The 20,674-nt window shown below is 27.1% G+C and overlaps 1 protein-coding gene across 1 annotated transcript in view; it reads left to right on the top strand.

Moving 5' to 3' along the window:
• LOC132920044 (rho guanine nucleotide exchange factor 17) overlaps nt 1-20,674 on the top strand; it is a 70,966-nt gene that overhangs the window by 41,516 nt on the left and 8,776 nt on the right. Inside the window, exons 5-10 of the mRNA XM_060982085.1 lie at nt 17,379-17,456; nt 17,527-17,631; nt 17,701-17,817; nt 17,929-18,021; nt 19,736-20,049; nt 20,539-20,630. Of these exons, the coding sequence (XP_060838068.1) occupies nt 17,379-17,456; nt 17,527-17,631; nt 17,701-17,817; nt 17,929-18,021; nt 19,736-20,049; nt 20,539-20,630 (799 nt within the window). The remainder of the gene's footprint in view (nt 1-17,378; nt 17,457-17,526; nt 17,632-17,700; nt 17,818-17,928; nt 18,022-19,735; nt 20,050-20,538; nt 20,631-20,674) is intronic.

Here is a 20,674-nt window from a genome sequence, read left to right as displayed (position 1 = left end):
TAAAAAAAAAAAAATAACGACCCGCTTAGAAAAATATTTAGAGAAATCAGAAAATGGACACTTGACCATAGTGTCATCATTGTCTGTGCTCATGCAATATTATTTTCATCGTTATCGCCGCGGTAGTAATAATATTATTAATATAATCGCAATCGCGTGGCGCCTGACCACCGACGCCGCCGGGGCCTAAGTCTGAGCGCCACGCCGCGACCGTCTATTTCTAGACAGCTTCGCCGCCGGAGCCGAAAGTCATCTCTTGCGATATTATTGCTTTTACATGGCCGACCTTGCCCCTTTGCGCGGCGTAGGAAACGAACGAATGATTATACCGCAGCAGCTGGTGGTGGTATAAATAAATTCGAAATTTTAATCGGACAACGCAATCAATCCGTTGCGTGCGCCGTAGCCGCCTGCTGCTGTATCATGCGGACTAGCGAAAAATTTAATAACGCGCAGTGGTGACGGACTTTATTATTTATTATATTATTTGAATATTATATGAATTATTTGGTCAGCAATACGCCAGTGTGTGTTTTGACTACATTTTAAGAATTGACTGATTATTTTATTATTATTATTATTACTATTATTGGATATATCGAGATCTCCCAGTGTTTTATTACTATAAATATAACTGTTATTTTGGTTTTATATTATTGTCGGAGGGGCACAGTATCCCTCCCTCGCCTGAGTATAATTAAACTGTATTTTGCACAAATCAGAAAGCTATAAACCTATAATCAGCTTAATCTGTAATTGGTATACTTTTTGTGGTTATATTATGAGAAACAATTTAATTTTTAACACATGTATATGGGACATTTGATCTCAACTTTGAGCAATAAGACCTAGTAGCGAGACGCGGTGTTATTATTGGTCCACAATACATAATATTTTCGTATTATATAACGACGTATAAAATCTATATGCACGATAAGTATATGTGATATAGAAGGAGGAGGAAAAACACAAATTAGAGTACGTGACTGTGAAGCCATCCATTATTGACACTTAGTTTGGAATTAATATAAGATCAAAAGAAAACTAAATCAAAAGATTACGGCACGCCCTCTTTCTTTTAAGTCAGTGACGTAGAATTCCTGCGTAATATTCGATAATAGGTACTTGATTTTCGTTTAAGTTTAAATTTCAGCCGATCTCCATAATTGTATCCCAAATGCCCATATCGGCTTTATAGGTGTGTCTAATAAAAATAAAAAGTTAAGGTTAATTTACTCTTTGACAGTATGTATTTTAGTTTACATTTGGCGACAGTGAATATTACGATTTAATATTTTTATTTCGTTTAATATCATTCCAAACTGTAATCTATATTAAGGTTAAAACTTAAATACTTTACCGAGTCAAAGAGGAAGAATAGATATTTTTTAACTGTAATGTTTGGTCGGATACGTCGTATATTAGAGTGATTGTTGTACGATCGGATTTATTGCGGTTCAATTTAATGCACCAATCTGCATTCAATTCAGAAAGTAGATTTAAAAGCGATTGTAAATTATTCCAGATAATCAATCTATTACCATATATTAATAAGATAATTTTATGATATATATGATATATAGTCAGTAACAAAAGTATTTTGTGTTTTGGACTTATCAGAAACATCAATGCTAAACAGTATATTATACCTATAGCCTGTGGGTGAAATAATACCCTTTTATTAAGGTTATCCAGCATTAGTAATAGCTAAATCTGATGTCAATGATCTGTAATATATTAAGAAGTAACGGTCCGTACATTATAGTTTAATTTAAATTAAGAAAGTAGAGGTAAACACGTACTGGGTCTGAATATAGAAGGCCTTCATACTATACTCTGTCAAAAGCCTGGCATATGTCTAAAAAGTCGGAGTGGTGCGCCGTAAACTTTGTTTTCAAGCGATGTAGAGATAGTATCAATAAAACCCTACGAATTTGGTATTATATCATTGATAAATGTTAGGCTTTAAAACAGAATTGAGATGCGGAAGTTTATTGTTTAAGAATATTAACTGGGAAATTCGTTTAAATAGTATAGTCGTTCACATCATTTTTTGAAAATGTTTAAAATATAAATAAAGACAGGTGTTTTATAAATAGTTTACCATGAAATATTATGCGACATTAACTTAATCCTCGAAATAATTTTTTTCCGTCCTCAAGATCACTTGATCCAATTTTGGGTTTGACGAGGGTGCTTACGCTGGTCAGTCTGTCACAGTCACGCTCGCTTTTAAGCCTCAAGCCGCATGTTATATTGATACGTTGGGTGATCACTGATTTTAAAGTTAGCCAAATTGTACAACGGTAAATCGATATGATTATTCCTGAAATATTTATTTTTATCCTTTGGTCGTTCCAGGGTGGTTATTTGTTAATTTATTATTATTTTTTCATTATAAATTTATATCGAAATGGTTTTATATGAATAGTTTGCAATATTTTCTTTTTGATCACAGGTAACTGAAGGTAACTGGTGCAATTAAATATTTTTTTTTAACTGTAATATAGTATGTTTCCTTTATTGATTAAAATTTCAATCCTAAGAAGGCAAATTACAATGGAATCTACTCTATACATTTTATGGTTTATTTTAAACATTTTCGGTGATACTGAAAATGTAGATAGACAGAGGTTAAATTTCCACCTTAATTACAATTTTCTATTATTACAATACGTATTTTATATGTATTTATTATTTTTGTTTTTTTCGTCATTATTTATTTTTATTGATATTATTTTATATTTTAAATATTTTATTCTTCGGCCGAGGTCGAGGATTATGCTCAAGTATATTAAGCAGTTCTATTAATATTGTTTATGTATATTGTTTATTATATTCGTTTCCAAGATGTAAAATGTAATTGACATAGAATATTAGTATAATGTATTTAATCATATCGGCAATATTATTAATTGTAACACATTTTCTTACCTCACTCAGTTAACTCAGTTATTCACCTTGGTTAGATAATTTATACAGGTAATATTTTGATACAGTAATCAGTAAATTATTTTATATTATTTTCATTTATGAATTAAATGAAAAATTATGAAACATACATTTATCATTAAATATAATTTATAGTCTATTAATTATAACAAGCTGATAATCGGTCCCAATAAAAATCTTGTCGTTCCTCTTTTTACTTACGCATAGGTATGTAAAATTGTATTTTTAATTTAAAAATATTTTGAATATTCCTCGTTATTATTTTATCTACAACTTTTTAATAATAATTTATGAATGATAGTAAAAACTATTTATCGAGTCATTTAAAAAATTACTTATCTTATGTATCGAATTATTTTATAATTATTTTTATACAACTTGATTTATCTTATTTCATATATATATATAATGGTTTAAATTATCGTCATAATTAATTAACTTGAAGAAATGGACTTTTCTAATTTACATAAATTTAACAATGATAGATGAACGTTTTAAATGGGTGATTTAAAATCACCTTTTGTTGCTCGTGTAGTTTTTATTTTTAATTGAATCAAAATGCAATTATTGTGTAGCGTGTAATTTACACGTGTTATATGTGTTCTTAATAAATGCTTTAAAATCATATGATATTAATTGTTTCAAAAACATTTTTAAGATTTAAGAAAACAAAACTTTAAGAATTTGCTAAAAGTTTTACAAAATAATCTATACACATTCGATAAAACAATAGCATGTTACAATAAAGTAATTTTATACATAGCTAGTAATACATACTCTTGAGTAGTATAAACTTTCAAACAAATTATAATTATATATTACACAACCTATATTGGCACCTATATTATAATAAACAGTATAATATATGCACACATGTTATATAAGAAGGAATCTTTAGTACTGCTTTGACGTGTTAATTAGTTCGTGTTGATTTGTATTTGAAAACATGAATTTTAAGAAATTGCTTTATTTTTTTTTATTTCATTAATAAATGTCTTAGTAAATTGCCATTATGAATTATAAATCTAATATTAAAATGTACACGTTCGAGTAAAATTTTCCAAAATAAGTAAATAATGGTTATTTTAACTAAAAATCATAATATTAATTTCCACTAGTTCCATAATTTAAATTAATTCTAAAAAAACAAAGTACCTGCCTCTTGGTTTATATATATATTTTTTACGCAACAGAAAACATCATGAAAATGTCAGATTTGTTTAATCAACCTATAATGTAATCTTTCGCTTGTCCTTTGCAATTGTTTTTTTCATAACGACGTTAATAATTTCTCTATAAAATTATCTTTAATGTACATATGTGTTAGTATTTAAAATCTTTTCCAAGAAATTTAGAATATGTATACTATTTAAATTACAATTAATATAATTAATAAATATACTACAACGATCAGTGCCGGATTAAGTGTTTCACGGGCCTTAAGCAAATAAATAAACTGGCCTAATTGGTAATTTTTTTTAAATTTTATTTATGAATATAAATAATAATCGTGTCAAACACATTTTTAAATTATAGTTGAATACTAAAATATATGTACATTTATTATAAAATTAGTCACTGTCATCGTTGCAACTGTTCATTTGTCTCTCCTTTTTCATCTATACATAATTATTATTTTCTGGATTTTTTATTTGAAAAAGTTCAAATTGCATCATACAATTCTAGAGATTGTATAATGTTTATATCAATATATTTAATTGTATAATTTTTTCAAGTGCCTTAAGGAGTGCTCAATTTGCTTGTAGGTTAATCCGGCACTGACAACGATACATCTATTATATATTATTTTATAAATAACGTGACATCTATAAGAGCAACTAGAATTTTTATTTTTTAATCTTATATTAAGTTTTGATTACTAATGATTTAAATAAATTAATATAATAATGTGCCTTATATTTTTTGTATTATTATAAAAAGCTAAGGCATAGTAAATAGTCAGTTTTATAATAATATTATATACACAAAATAATTTGGATTATATCATAATATAATAGTATAAGAATATAAGATAATGAAAACATATCGTAGAATTTAAGATAAATTATTAAACGTTAAACTGTTCACTAATGGAGGTTGTTAGACGATTTTATAAAATTGAAAGTATTACTATGAGGTTAAAAGAAATCTACTAAATTCCCCTTGAATTTAAAGTAATGATTTACATGATAACCATTTTCGGTTCTTTTCTCTGTGTTTCAAATAAACTGTATAGTTTTAATAATATATGTGTAATTATTAATTATTCAACACATTCATTGTACAGCTTTAAGATTAATCTAAAAACTAATAAATTAATAAATATTTAAATTTATGTATCATATCATGTCAAACAATATTACTGTTGAATAATGCCTTTTAACCTGAGTTTCATGTCTATATGAATTACTTATACTCAGATATGTTTATTGTAAATATAAATGTTATGATTTTTTAAATTAGGTACATGATTTTCAGTAATGTTTTTAAATGTTTAAGACAGTAGCATACATTATATATACAAACCTTAATACTTAGATTTTATTATTTCATTTTTATTTGAAAAAGTAATATACATATTATAATAATTTTAGTATCAGTAGGTATTATATATTATAAAATAATTTGTTGAGTAAGTTTATTAGTTTTCTATGCTCTTCCGTAAAATAATATATATTTATGCGGAAGTAAATTTTCTTTGAAGTAATTATTTGCTTGACACTACTCTGTCTGTATGTGGTGTATTTATAAGTGAGGATCCCATTGATTTTTGCATAATATGTAATTATAATTTATAGAATATCTACAGTAAAACTTCCATATAACAAAATTGTAATATAGAGGAATTCGTTAAATAGGATTACATTGGTATTTCATATTCTATATTGTATTAAAAAAAAAAAAAATAAATAAATATATAAAAAATAATTGAAAAATAAACATCAAAAACATATCATATTATAAATCGTATTATCTTATTACATTTGTACTATATTATATTAATTTATTTAATTTATTATTAAGAAATAATTAGTGAGTTTCGTTTTTTTTTTTTTATTGATCTTGAAATAACATCGGCAGTAGCGGCCATTAGTTTTTATATTATTTATAATAGACGTTATTTAAATTAAGTTGTAAGTCGTATAATTTACATTTTCTTAAGAAAGTTAATTCTAGGTAGTAGGTGTCTGCGTTGGGTCCGAGTGCCACATCTAGGGTATTGGGGTTGTTAATTTCATCTGTGTACTGGAGGCATTCTGTAAAAATATGGTTTGTTTATTATTTTTATAAATTGTACTTTTTTCGTAAAATGTTTCAATTTCGTTTACAAAACCGGGTTTATTATCAAATAATTTATTCTTTATATAGAAACATCAGATTCTTTATACAGAGATAAATTTATGCATAATTAACAATGAAACTCATATACTGGTTCTTAAAAATAATTTGTTAAATGAAAAAATTTCGTTATATGAAAATTTTACTGTACGTATAATATTTCCCCAGAGACTAAATTCTTATAATTACGCCAATAGTAGATATTATTATCTCAATTTATATTTCTGAATTGAGTGAACTGGTAAAATTAAAAGCATCTGTGATTTGTGAATTTTTGAATTCGACAATTATTAAACCTAGGTACGAGTAATATGTTTAGTTTAGAAGTGTCTAGAAAATAACAATATCGAATGAATTATAAGTTATGAACTATACCTACTGGTTTTAAATTCTAACACAATATCATAGGGTTTAATTTTTAATTTGCATTGCTAATTATTAAAATTAAAAAAAATATTAGTAGGTATCAAAATGTTTACTTACATTTAAGATTGATGTGGTAAATAAATTGTTAATCGGAATGTATATTATTAAATGGAGCTCTTAAAAAATGTTTATATGTTTTATTTTATGATAATTGTTTAAGCCAAGATATTTATATATCGGAGACATTAAAAACAAATTAAAACTTTCCAGGAATATTGGTTAGATGCGACGTACGGCAAAATTGTTGTATATGTTAAATGTAATAGTGGATAGATAATTGTTTGAAATAATGAAACATTTGAATAAAAGACAGATAGGAATTTCACGTAGAAAATTTTGCCATTTGTACAATATTTTTCATGTAGCATACAATGTAATTATCATTACAGTCAACACGATCACTAATCAGTGATATTATGTAATGATAAATAAACATTATTTTTTGTGGTTTTTTGTCAATGTATGGTATCAATCTAGTGCCAACAAAACGATATTTGAACGCACATTTCCTTGTGGTATAGTGGTGCCAAATGTTTTTCGGATGATTCAGTCTAATTTTCTGGCATGAACTATTAGTAGTATTGTATCGAGAGTGAATAACCCACGAGTTCGTCAGAATATTGTAATGTCCGTGACTTATAAACGAATGTTGTGTGATCGAGTTAAAAACAAAATAAAAGAAACGAAACCTTAAATATATCATAGATAATAACAAAAGCCCCAACGGGGTCAAGGTAGATAATATAAAACGGGATAAACAAAAAAATAACAGAAATTCACTCATTTGCCATTTTTATATATGTCGTAATGCGTCCAATTAATAATTATTATTTGGACGTAGCTATTCAGTAAAATATGTTTTTTATTTTTTTATATAAATTAGTGAATAATAATAATAAAAAATAAGCGCTTAAAAAGAACTAGAAATTTTTCAGGCAAGATTGATTGTAAAATTCTCAATTAATTTTTTTTATATAAGAAAACATTATTTAAGTATTAGGTTCCTACTATAGTAGATATATCTGCAAATAACTTATCGTTTATTACCTAATGTATTTAGGAAATATAAAACTATATATTATTTATATAGGTACCTATCTGTGTGTATTTATTACTGTACATATTGTATTTTTTTAGTTAAGTATAAAACTGCAAATATTCATTTTTGTTTTTAATAAAATGTATCTAATGATTCAAATATAAGTATCCAAGCTTAATAATAATTTAATCCTATATCATACCTCAATGTCCATACGCGCATAAGTCAGCAATATTTATTATCTTCCATTTGAATGTTACTCTCATTAGTCTCATTCATATATAATAAATTTCGATCATTTAATCGTATACAGGAATACTTGGTAATTACGTAATTTAGTGTGTATTACAATCAAATCGTACAAATAAATAAATATGATTTGTAGAATAAATTGTGTGTCCATTGCATGCATTTCAGGGAAGCACGATCAGTACTCTATATATTTTTATACTTATGACCATCGTATAAGACATAACCCCTGCGGGGGTGTCTATTGTTTTTGAAACGTTGTATAATGTCAGTAAATGTGAAATGTCTGCCTTTGTCGGACTATCAAAACGATATTGTTTTTTTTACATAGCTATTATAATATTATATAATACATTGCTGTCAGTGTTGTCAGTGAGACCTTTTTTTGTTTTTATATATAAAAAAAAAAAAAAAAAAAACTAATAATATATTATTCTATTGACATGGCACGGTGAGTATTGAAGTGCTGGTCTTGTAGCACCAGAAATTCATACTAAATAATAAATAAATAAAATGAAAATGATAAACACGCCCTAAAAAATGTCGTTATTCATCACAATTGGATCTTGTCAAGCGTCCCATAAAAAAATATCACAAAAGTATTGAAATTTCATAATATTATTATTAAAGACTGGATTTAATTGCATTAAAAACACATAAAAATTGTATAATTATACCAAAAAAATACGTAAAAATATATCTTTTATTTTTTCAATTGCATTGATACATTTATCTTTAGTTTTTTTTGTCCATTTGGACCAGGAGTATTTATAAAAGTATCTTCGATTTTTCTAAACATATTTCTACTTTCAAGTAGTTTGCTATTCTATTCTTCCAAATTTGTAAGATTAATGGATAACTTATATAAGTGTAATTTTATGAATGCTAAACCACATTTCACTACATTTTTTGGACACGGTATTTCAGATTTTCCACACCGATAGAGATAACATTGTCTTAATCTTTCAAATACATTATAAATTTTTCAATGGCATTTAATCATGTTCCCTACCTTGCAATAATATATGTTCGGGGAGTAAAGGTATACCAGAATTTTTTTTTGTATTTATTTATTCTCGGCGGTGCTTTTAGGAAAGCTTTTTTCCCTTAAGGCCTTAAATAATCAAAATACATTTTACATGTATTTAGATTTTAAATATTAATTTTATTACGATTGTTAATTAATCTATTTATGAAATAATAAGTTTAGCCGAGTTAAATATTTTATTCATTTAAACACATAGATGAATTGTAAACAATTATGAAAACGTGGAAAATTGCATTATAAAATTAAATATAGGTAGAAAACATAAAGTATATAGACTATATATATTTGATTTATCATAACGGCAAAATGGTCTTTAATTGTTATCATACGCATAATATGATTTGTACATAATCACTCATCCATTGACTCGAATATTCAACTATATTTTATGTATTGTTATTTTAATAATACATAATATTATTATAATATTATAATATCATATAGGTAGGTCTTATTCCGTACTATACCGTGCAAAATGTTCAAATATATTAAATATACACACACGCGCATATACACACCATAGTAATTAATTCGTTCGTATGCGACTCGATTTTGTCAGATATCCAACAACACATCTTTTCTGAGGTCGATTTTTCAGACACACACCGAGTGTAAAATAGGTGCACATTCCTGATGACGTATACAGACGTCCCTATGTGGCAGTTATATAGCGAAACGTATTATTGTGCTCTTCGCGTCTCTTTATAATACATCATCGCACTATCGTCGTCAATGGAGTCCGTTGGTTTATTTTCTCTCATTTTTTATTATAATTTTTTTTTCGTAGCAGTTTATAAATCAAACGTTTCTAAAAATATGTACTTGCTCTCGCGTGTGCGCGTGTGTATGTGTCTGTGATGCGTTGGCCGCGACGTATATATGTGAACGCGCGAAATTGTATTCTCGATTATATTATTATAGTTCCGTTCGGTTTTCATTTCGTGTAATAACAATATTAGTATTAGGAATGCGTAAATAATAAATGAAGGGCACAGTTTTGAACCGGAAAACACCGATCGGTTTATCATTCACTTGTGTTGATGGCGCTGCTTTGTATAGTTATATATTATATTGTATACTATTATGATTTTCTATGACTCAAACCCGGAATTCGCTAATATCGAATGTTTATTTTTAAGAATCACGTGGGGTAGCTAGCTGCGTGAACGAAATTTCCGTACAATTTAAGCAGAACGGATTTTTATAATTCGTTTAAAAATAACACGTGACCATTCATCGTGTTGTTGTTTTGTGTATGTATATTGTATACCTTCTTTTAAACTTTTTAAGCGATGACTGTTGAACAATTCTGGAAGTGCTAAAATTAGCATTTAGATAATTCTGAAATTTAAAAACAAAAATCAAGTCGAAACATTTAAATGTGTATTAATTCAACAGCGCTGAGTGCATACTCGTTGGCGACATGCATTTTTCTGAAATTATACATACTTGCGAAATTGTTTGATCGCACACAGTTGTTAACCCTTCAGGCTTCAAGAGAGCGATGAGGCTTAAAAACCTGAATATTATAAACCCCAATATTATTATTTATTTTTAATATGTATATATTGTACATGACCTAGAACTTAATTTGTTTTTGTTGGTACTAAAAAGCTAGTATGCCCCAGGGGATTGCCCCTATACAATAAATAAATAAAATAAATTATATTGAGGATTATATATATGAGTAGTATCGTTTAAAAATATATGCTATCAGAGAACAATACAAATATTATATTACCATTTTCTAAACTATCTTATTGAAACCGCTTATTCGTCCCAAAAGATTTTAGGTATTTTATTTATAAACTAATTTGTCTCCCATGATACATTGATACCTGTTGACTGTATAGTCCAGTGTCGGCGTGAGATATTTTACTTCATGAGTCTCGTTAGGATTCTGTCCACCCACCCACCACCGAATTCTAAAAATAACATATTTGGTTAATTTACTCATGGCATAGTTATTGATACAGCTGTTTGAATACCTACCATAATTTAGCTGATATCATATTATCTTATTTAACACGGAGTAAGAAGCTGACAGTCTATGGTTCATGCGGTTTGAATATTCGTCAATTTCCATTGAATAACGATGCTTGATTTTGATTATTTAAAATTTAAATATCTGTTATTATTATTTAATATATAATAGTATAATACTAACCTATTTCTACCTAATCTAATTAGGTTTGAAAACCTATACCAACTCGTGTACTCGTCTATATTCCAATATTTCACTTTACACTAATACCACTTCTACTCCATAAAATTATACCACCCATTCACTGACTTGAGTCCCCCCAAAAAATTACTTCGTGTCGCTAATGTTATATGCCCAGTCGTGAATTTCAGTGAAATATGTTGTACACTTGTAGTTTGTTTTTTTCTACCACCTACACATCATCACATTTACTCTAACGTTTCGCTTTATTCAATCATCTTTATATCAGCGGCGATTCTCCAGTGGCAGAGATATTCTAAAATTGACGTAAAAAATTCTGATAATAAAATATAATATTGCATTTTACATTTTACCTATATAATATGATATAAATTTTTTATTTATAATAAAGGTATTATGCGCCATATATATATATTTTTTTTTTTTTGGAAACTATAAAAGAATATTAAATACTAAAAATAAAAACTCGCTATGATAACAATATCATATTAAGGTGAACTTAAAAAATTAATATTCATCAAAATTGACTGAAAATTTAGCGTTTTAAACGTTAAACAGACACCCCTTATAAATGTATGTTTTTGACTGTTTAATGGACGATTAACTTTTGTCTAACGCGTTTATTTTGGAAAATTGGCCGATATGACTGTCGACGACGTCGACAAATGTCATTGGTATTTGGTAGTACTCATCGACGGAAAATGCGGTGGCCCAATTTCGTGTTATAATATTTCTTGCCAATGTACGTGATATATTACAAATATATTTATATTTTAATAATAGGTATATTATATTTTCATCTCCGGTTTATAGTAATGATTTGGTAAATATTAAGATAAATAGATAAATAATCTGACTATGAAAATAAATAGCATAGATAATTATATTTATTAATAAAAATTCTCAAACACTGCAGTACACTGCTTAAGATTAATTAGTACCTGTACTTGAAAAATACTGTAAATAAGTACACTTACACAGTTATTTTAATAAGAATAGGCAAAGATCTGCATAAGAATTCGCTTTCAATCAAATAAACAGAAACTATATATCAGCCGCGAGGAACTGTCATAATCACCCTCAATTAATTAGTTATTACTGTATATCTCACAAAATTTCAGCCCCAATTTTCTTCATATATTTTCACATCATCACTCTGACTCTGGTTAGTACACCACTGCTTATAAAGATTCAAAAACCATTGGTAAAATAAATAGTGTTCGTATAGTGCCTTCCCGAAAACCTATAGGATTCCGCTAATAGAAAAAAAATTACAACTTAAGATGATCCTCTACCTTAATATCTTTTAATATACCTTGTTATCTTTTCATGAATTTTTTGTAAGCAAAAAAATTAATTATTTTGAGTCGTTTCTTCAAACGCCCCACGTACGTGGGTTTTATAGATTTATAATGCATAGTATAATTAGTAAAGCCGAATTGCGGACTATTTATTTTTAAATTTAATTTGACTTGTACGTCCTATACAATGCTACGTGGCAAATGGGAAGAGAAGAGTCCGAGGAGACGCAGAAATCAACTCAACTCTATACAGTACACCTCATATAAATATATATATAATACATAATATTCGATAACGTCGTTTATTAATGAAAATTTCGTCTTTCGCTTGGAATTTTAATCTGAACTTGGCTCATGTCCCCCGAGGTGAATATTCCGATATTAATATATTATATGAACTGACGGCGTCGCCGCGCGCACGTTATCACGTAGGTAGGTAGGTATATAATAATATATTTCATAAAACGACAAAACGTGTACGCAGAGTCCGAGAGAATGCCGCGTAATTAAAAAAAAAAAAATTGAATTAAAATCCCGTAAGAACACGCCCGACGGGAACACACAGTAATCCGATATTTTCGCACCGTTTATATTTTTAGGCGCCTGTCATTACGTATTAGGTACTATTATTAATAATCCGATCGCCGGGCTAAAATATAATATGATACGTGCGCTTAATACTGTTCCGTGACGAAATGGCGTCCGAGGCAAACCCGTTGTTTTAGCAGCATTTTATATTATTTTAATAATATCGCATTATAATTATTTTACACGATGTGTATTATACAGGGTATACGATTTAACATTTTGGCTCTTTATGTATCTATTTGATTTCGAAAAAAAAAATGAACTGTGTAGTAGGATAATATATATCGGGAAATAAATTGATTTTGATACGTTAGTAATTTTTCCCTCTATCTAAATCGATAAGAAGAATTTTGATGTGGAAGGTGCTCCGCAAACGTGTAATATATATAGTGCAGTTCTAGTTCACATATTAATATTTTAGACGCTTATATTTGTATATAAATGTATTACTCATCATGAGATATTTAAACATCAAAATGTCTATTGAAATATTTCGCTGAAAAATATGAAATTTAAAACTATTTGATGCTGTTTACTGAAAATCCGAATGAACAATATTTTCATGATAAGAGTTAGATTGCTTTGCCAAAATATTTTGGTGTTATAAATACTGAAAACTGTACAAAAATAATTTTAATAAATTAAAACGTTTACTGAGAAAATAAAAGCGCATTACAGGTTAGGTCATTGATCACCCTGTATATCAATTTTATCTTAATTTAAAATAGCACAATAGCACAAAATAACATCACGATATTATATACGAAAATGTTAATTTCATCTGTATATCGCGGTCAGATTTTGTTCAACACGCAGCGTATAGGTCCGGGTTTCTTCCCTCACATACACGCACACATATACACAATGAAACCACAACCATAGTGTCTTTTTTCACTCGAATTGCATCATTTTTTTTTATTTTTTTTTTTTTTGGTCTTTTATTTTTTGGTCTTTTTTTCCATGGCGTCGTATTCTTAACGATTTTTCTTGGCTATGGTACCGGAAATATTTATCGTTTAATATAAGTATAATATGTTTAATGTTTTATAAAAATCTAGATTCCACATATAACCTAAAATCACATCCATCATTAACTCACTAGTCACTATAAATATTACTCGTATGTTGTAACGAAGAGTATTATCTCCGTGTGGTTCAGCGAAACTTATAGTTAATTGTGGAAATAGGCAATAGCACAACTCGTAGAATATTGTACAGGCTTCTCGATATGTCAACTTGTTATTCAATATATCTGTGAAACTAATTACATCGAATGTACCTATATAGGTAGAATAGGTAGTAGGTAGATGTTTGTGAATCTCATAAAATAATAATAGTATTTTGTTTCATAAATCCGAGACAAGTCTTACGCGCAAATTCAATACATATTGTGTATAGGATATCTATACATCTTATAGCCAGCTGGTGCTATTATTGACTCTCATTGTGTTTATGTATTACATAATATTATGTATTGAAAGATTTCCATACTAGTCGTTAGTTCAGCGTAAAAATAAAATGCATTGTTTGAGTATCAATATTTTGGCAACGCTGCACGATTTTTATTATAAATATTTCGATCACTTATAGTCTGTGATAATAACAGCCCAGAGCGCAAATGTTGTGATGATTATTTATTGGTTGAAAAATCAGGACTATTGCCTATATTTGTTAATTAATAATAAACCGAAAATGATCTAAATATTAAATAGTCTTATTAACTTAACTTAAATTGTAAAAAAATCATAAGTATTGAAATAAATAATAAATATATAATTACACTATGTATACTGCTCAATGCTCATTCATTAAATTCAAATTGATTTTATCGTATTGTTTGAAAAATATTATAAAACCTTCTTTGTGAATCATTCTTATTCATTTTATAACAATAATTTTACATTTACATATTTAAGAATATATTCATTTGACACAATTCTTTCCTAATCTTCTTTCAATGTCTCATTAGATCGTCTGGACCATGATCAACGTCGTAATTAATGATTGTCTAAGATAAGATGTTAAATTCATTGACACAAATACTTTAATTATTTCTGTTTGGAAATATTTATTATGTGCTATAAAAATTTTCATTTTTGTAGAAAAAAACACATTTTCAGTAATATAATTTCTACGCATTTCTGACAATGCGTTTGACAGTTTTATAATTACTGAAGGGTCATATTGAATCTTTATCTATTTTTTTAAGGGCTCTAAATTTCAGCAGGCTAAATCTTGATTTATCTTCTTTGGCAGACATTAATGGTTTATAATGGTCCAACGTTGAACTTGACCTGTATCTGTAAAATCGAAATTTAACATCCATGTGTGTAGCTATTACATTAACTATTTTAAACTACCACGTTACACGTGTCTGTGAAAAATAATCAAACACGATAAATGTTTAATCAAATACGTTCATCAATACGTATACGAATTAGTTTATACAAAATATAAAACTTTTATTGAGAAAACTTTTTTTTTCTAAATAAAATTAAAACTTTGAATCCATATTATTTATAAGCTTATTAATATTTGTACAATAATATTAATGGAGATGAAAAGGCACCCGAAAGATACGCTTATATAGTTTATATATTTATTATAACGTTAAATAAGTCGTTAAACACAAACATTAATTCACAATACTCGTATTATAGCTTTTCAAAACGATTTCCTATCATGTGACGTTCAAAAATTACAAACGAATTCTCAGTGGTTAATACAAAATTTAAAAGTTAAATAGTATTTTATTTCCTTATAATATTATAATTTATATTAAAATTATTACAATTATTTTACGGATTCAATTCAATAGATAGAGCTAGTTTTTGCTAAATCAGCGTACCCTAAAATAATTTTAACAGGATTTTTGTATTATATATTAGTATGCCTATGTATTTTCAATATTTAACTGATAAAATAATAACATAATATGATAAACTTTACATTAAATGTTTTGACCAAAAAACGTCAAATGTCTGTAAATAGTTTAATAACATCCAAAAGTAGTTAAAAAATACTAATAAATATAAATATTTGATAAAAATTTTAAGTTTACTACTTTTTTTAAATTGGTGTTACCTAAATAAAATCAAGGTTTTAGCTACTTTAATTTGTTTTCTCTAACTATTATGAAATTCATATGAACATTATTATTTTGACACACAAAATAGGTACTTACTAAATAAAATTGTCACCTGTAAATCCTCTCATAGTCGAAGACTGTAAAAATTATATTAATCAAGAGGATTTTAGTGCAATATTTGTTATCTCTCTTTGGCCACACGCAACATAGATAAGACACATTCACTCAAAATTATTTATTATTTTAGAGTAAAATAATCCATTAAAAAAGTTATAGAGGATAATATTTTTGAGGGATCGATATATCGGTTTTATATTTTATTATTTTTTTGACTTAATATTTGACTTTAAAAATAAAAAATTTATAATTTTAAATTGTTTTGAAACTATATTTAGACAAATTAACATGTTATACTCACATAAATATTTTTTTTTATTATTATTGTAATAGGTGATTTAATTCTAAAGTTATTAAAAAATAAAATAATAGATTATTTTGCGTGAATGTATTTTGTTTATGTCACGTGTAGAGATAGAAAACAAACACTGCATTGACATCCTCTTAATAGATAAGTATAATATATAACTGTTGCATTATTTCACTTTTGTTAATTTATTATAGGTGTTTTTATTTGTTTGATATTAAATATGCACGGTATAAACTAATATTTACTATCTAGTCAAATATTCCTTTGAATACATTTTATACAAATTAATAACTTGATGAGAACACAAACTTAAGTGAAATCAATCAATAAATAAATAAATAAATTATATATCTTATATTATACCTATAAAAAAACAAAATTTAAAAATTAAATAGATAATCGGACTAGAAAAATCGAAATCAAAATAATGTGACAATGGCGTATTATTATTCTAAATTTAGAAGAAACAATAAATATTTGCATTAAATAATTATACTTAGTTAAGGCATACTTCATACTTAAAATCGTATCTTAAATATTTTAAAATTTACAAAATATATTTTTAGTTACAAAATTGTATTATAATATAACAATTTCTAGTTTGTGCTACACTTGTAACAGTCTTATACACATCATTTTTGTGTAATTTTACTGTATATTAAAATTTTATTAATTTCATCTAGATTATAGCGTTAAATTAAAGTAATTGTGTTAATATATACATAATTTATTTTAGAAATACCTGTTGCCTTTGAAAAGTGCCGAAAACTCTGTATTAATTGAACCGTCAGTGGTTGACGAGATATTTTACCAGGTAGATATATCTATTTCATTATCGTATTATGGTAATTTATACTTATTAAAATAATGTACTCTGATCTTAGATACCCGACATTTTAATGGAGCACGAACAGTTCCTAAAAGATCTACATAAGCGTCTCGAAATTTGGGACGCACATCAGAGAATCGGTGACATCTTATTAGAAATGGTCTGTAGTGTGAATTGTTTGAAGTATAACTGACATACAACTTATTTCATATGATTTTTTTTCTTTTAGTTTTCGAAAAAGCCTGTGATAGATTCATATACATCATTCATAAATAATTGGAAACAAGCCAAAGAAGCTATCAAATCGACTTGCAATTCAAAACCAGCATTTGCAAGATATTTAGAGGTATGAAAAAATAATTATAAATTGGGTTTATTGACTGAATAAAATGTTTTTCAAGAAGCAATCGTTTTATAAATTTAAACTTAATTTTATCTATTTTATTTTGTATTATAGTCTACAGCTCGAGAACACAAAGGAAAATTGGCATTAGATTCACTTCTCATCATGCCTGTTCAACGAATACCTAGATATGAACTTCTTATACAGGTATTTTTATATTATTGAATAGGTATCAGTTAAATTATTATTTAAGTTATGCATGTATCAAATTGAATGTTTAAAGGAAAAAATGGGTTAATTGTATATTATTATCTCTGTAAAGAATGTATTTTTAGATTCTTAAAAGTTTAAAATATCAACTATAAAAAACACATACGAATTTGTTGATAAATATAGTATACTATTTTAATGTCAACAAGTGAATTTCCCTGTATGAAGGGTGCTGGTGTACCTACTGTTACCACAGAACGCCCGGAAGAAAAATTAATTTCCTGGTGAGAAAATTAGGTTAAGTATTCCAAATCTGTGGTTACGAGTTGATTACTAAATAATAATAAAACTTTTTGTTGAAAATTCTAACTTGTTACCGACAAGGGGAACGTATTTCTAAAAATCCTTAAAATATTATCTTGATATAAAATTTAAACTGTTAAATATGCTCAAAGTAAATTTATACTTAAAAATATGCATTTTTATTTATAAGATTCTGAGTAGTAATAAATGTATTGAATTTATAATGATATGTGTGTTTCTTATATATAATTTATATATATATATATACACACGATAAGTAGTCAAAAAATACTTTGATTTTAAGGGTGGATTTGGATAAAAATTTGAAAAGTTATTTTACATTTGATAATGTAGTATAATGTTCTTTATAAGTAGTTCATACTTGTACTAAAAATCTGAAAAAATATACAAATACAATAATTTTTTATATATATTTGTAATTTAAATTTGGACAAAATTACGTATTTTTATTTTTATTTTTTTAAATGTATAAAGATATTATTATATATTATTAACGTAGTTAATTTTGTTATAATTTAAAAACAATATTCATTAAGATTTAAAAACTTTTTTGTGTATTATGGATTTTATACAAAAATTATATTTTTAAAAGCAATATTTTTGGTAAAAATTAAATCAAATTACTGCATTACTTATAGCAAAATAAAATACTTCAACAAATAATAATATCAAAAAACTTAAAACATAAAATATAGGCTGATAAATTGTCTCCGCTCACAAAAAGCTTTTTGTACACGATTATACCTAAACATTGAATATAAATTTAATACATCTAACACAATGACTGATATAATAGTGACATTTATCGTACAACAGATTGACAGTTTGGTATTCACTATATATTTTGTACTATAATTTTATTTTTTAAATAAAGTCACATTTCTTATCCCTCTAAGATAAATCTTAAAATAATCCGCTCTAAATTTATAAGCATTGTGCAATAGCTCATATTTTAATGACCACCGCTTGTCATTTCACCTACCATATTTTATCGGAATTTAGGAATAGCCTACGGTAGACTGTCTACCTCTATCCATCATTTTTGGGCAACCTCAATATTACGTACGTTACTAACTTGATATGTTATTATATAATTTTCGTACTTATTACTTATTTAGTACTATTTATAATTATATAACCTCTAAAATGCTACCGGTTCTTATTGCATCGATAAAAATCATGCATGTTAGATTGTGTTCATTATTTACCGCATTGTTATTTGTTAATATTATATTAAAATATAAAAAATACATTAATGCCTAACTCGATTTTCCTTTTTAAATTTATTAAAATCTTTCAGTTTTCCGGTCCGTACACGACTTAAAAATGACATATAATAGTAAACCATTCATAATTATAACGATTAGGATTTTGGTTTTTTATTTAGACGCTATTGAAACACACCGAACCAACGCATCCAGATCACGAGTCTTTGATCGAATCGCAAAAACAAGTGCACGAAATGGCCGTAAAAATCAACTGCACCGAGAAGGACAACATGGAGCTGGAGCAAATTGAGTCTTTGATCGACGGACTCATACACTTGGCAGCCACCGACCGAACATTCCTCAGACACGACTTGGTAACCATCGTTTCCGGGCAGTCGATGAACCGTAAGGAACGAGCGCTTTTCTTGTTCTCCGACTTGCTGATCGTTACCAGTATCAAAAGAAAAAGCGGAACCATACGTAAACCATCCACGTAAGAAGCAAACCGTTAAGTTTAAGTTTAAATAGACATCGGACTTGACGGTGTAAAAATCTCGACAACGTTTTTGCAGTTTTGCGCTATAATACAATTTCAATCTATCAGATTAAAAAGAAATATTTAAGAACATTTTTATGTATAGGCCAGTTTCAAAACTCATCTTCCTGTGGCTTAAATTTTTGTATCTATTCGTGCAATTATAGCTCGTGTCCATCGTTAGTTAGTGTAATGGATTAATGAGTGCGTTTATTTTTACGAATGTGTTCGTTTAAAGTGTACTGAATACTAAGATGGTCATACAAGCCACGCAACCAAATAATATAGAAGACTATTGAAAACATTTCTAATAAGATTTAAAATTTTAAAATGTTACATGCTTTTTAATGTAATACACGCTAATGAGCCAAGAAAAACAGTATGAGACGTTTATAATAGATGTTGTGAAACGAATTCTGTAAAATATTATTATTGGACATTTTACAGGACTACGCCAAACAGCGTCGTGAGCAATTTAGAAGCAAACAAATACAAGTTACTTATGAAGATACCATTGGACGATGTTGAAATAGTTAAAGGTATACATTAGCATTACTGCCATAGCGTCATTTAATAACTTAAA

This window comes from Rhopalosiphum padi, chromosome 1 (assembly GCF_020882245.1).
Source record: "Rhopalosiphum padi isolate XX-2018 chromosome 1, ASM2088224v1, whole genome shotgun sequence".
Lineage (NCBI taxonomy): Eukaryota > Metazoa > Arthropoda > Insecta > Hemiptera > Aphididae > Rhopalosiphum > Rhopalosiphum padi.
This window is presented reverse-complemented; position numbering and strand designations above follow the sequence as displayed.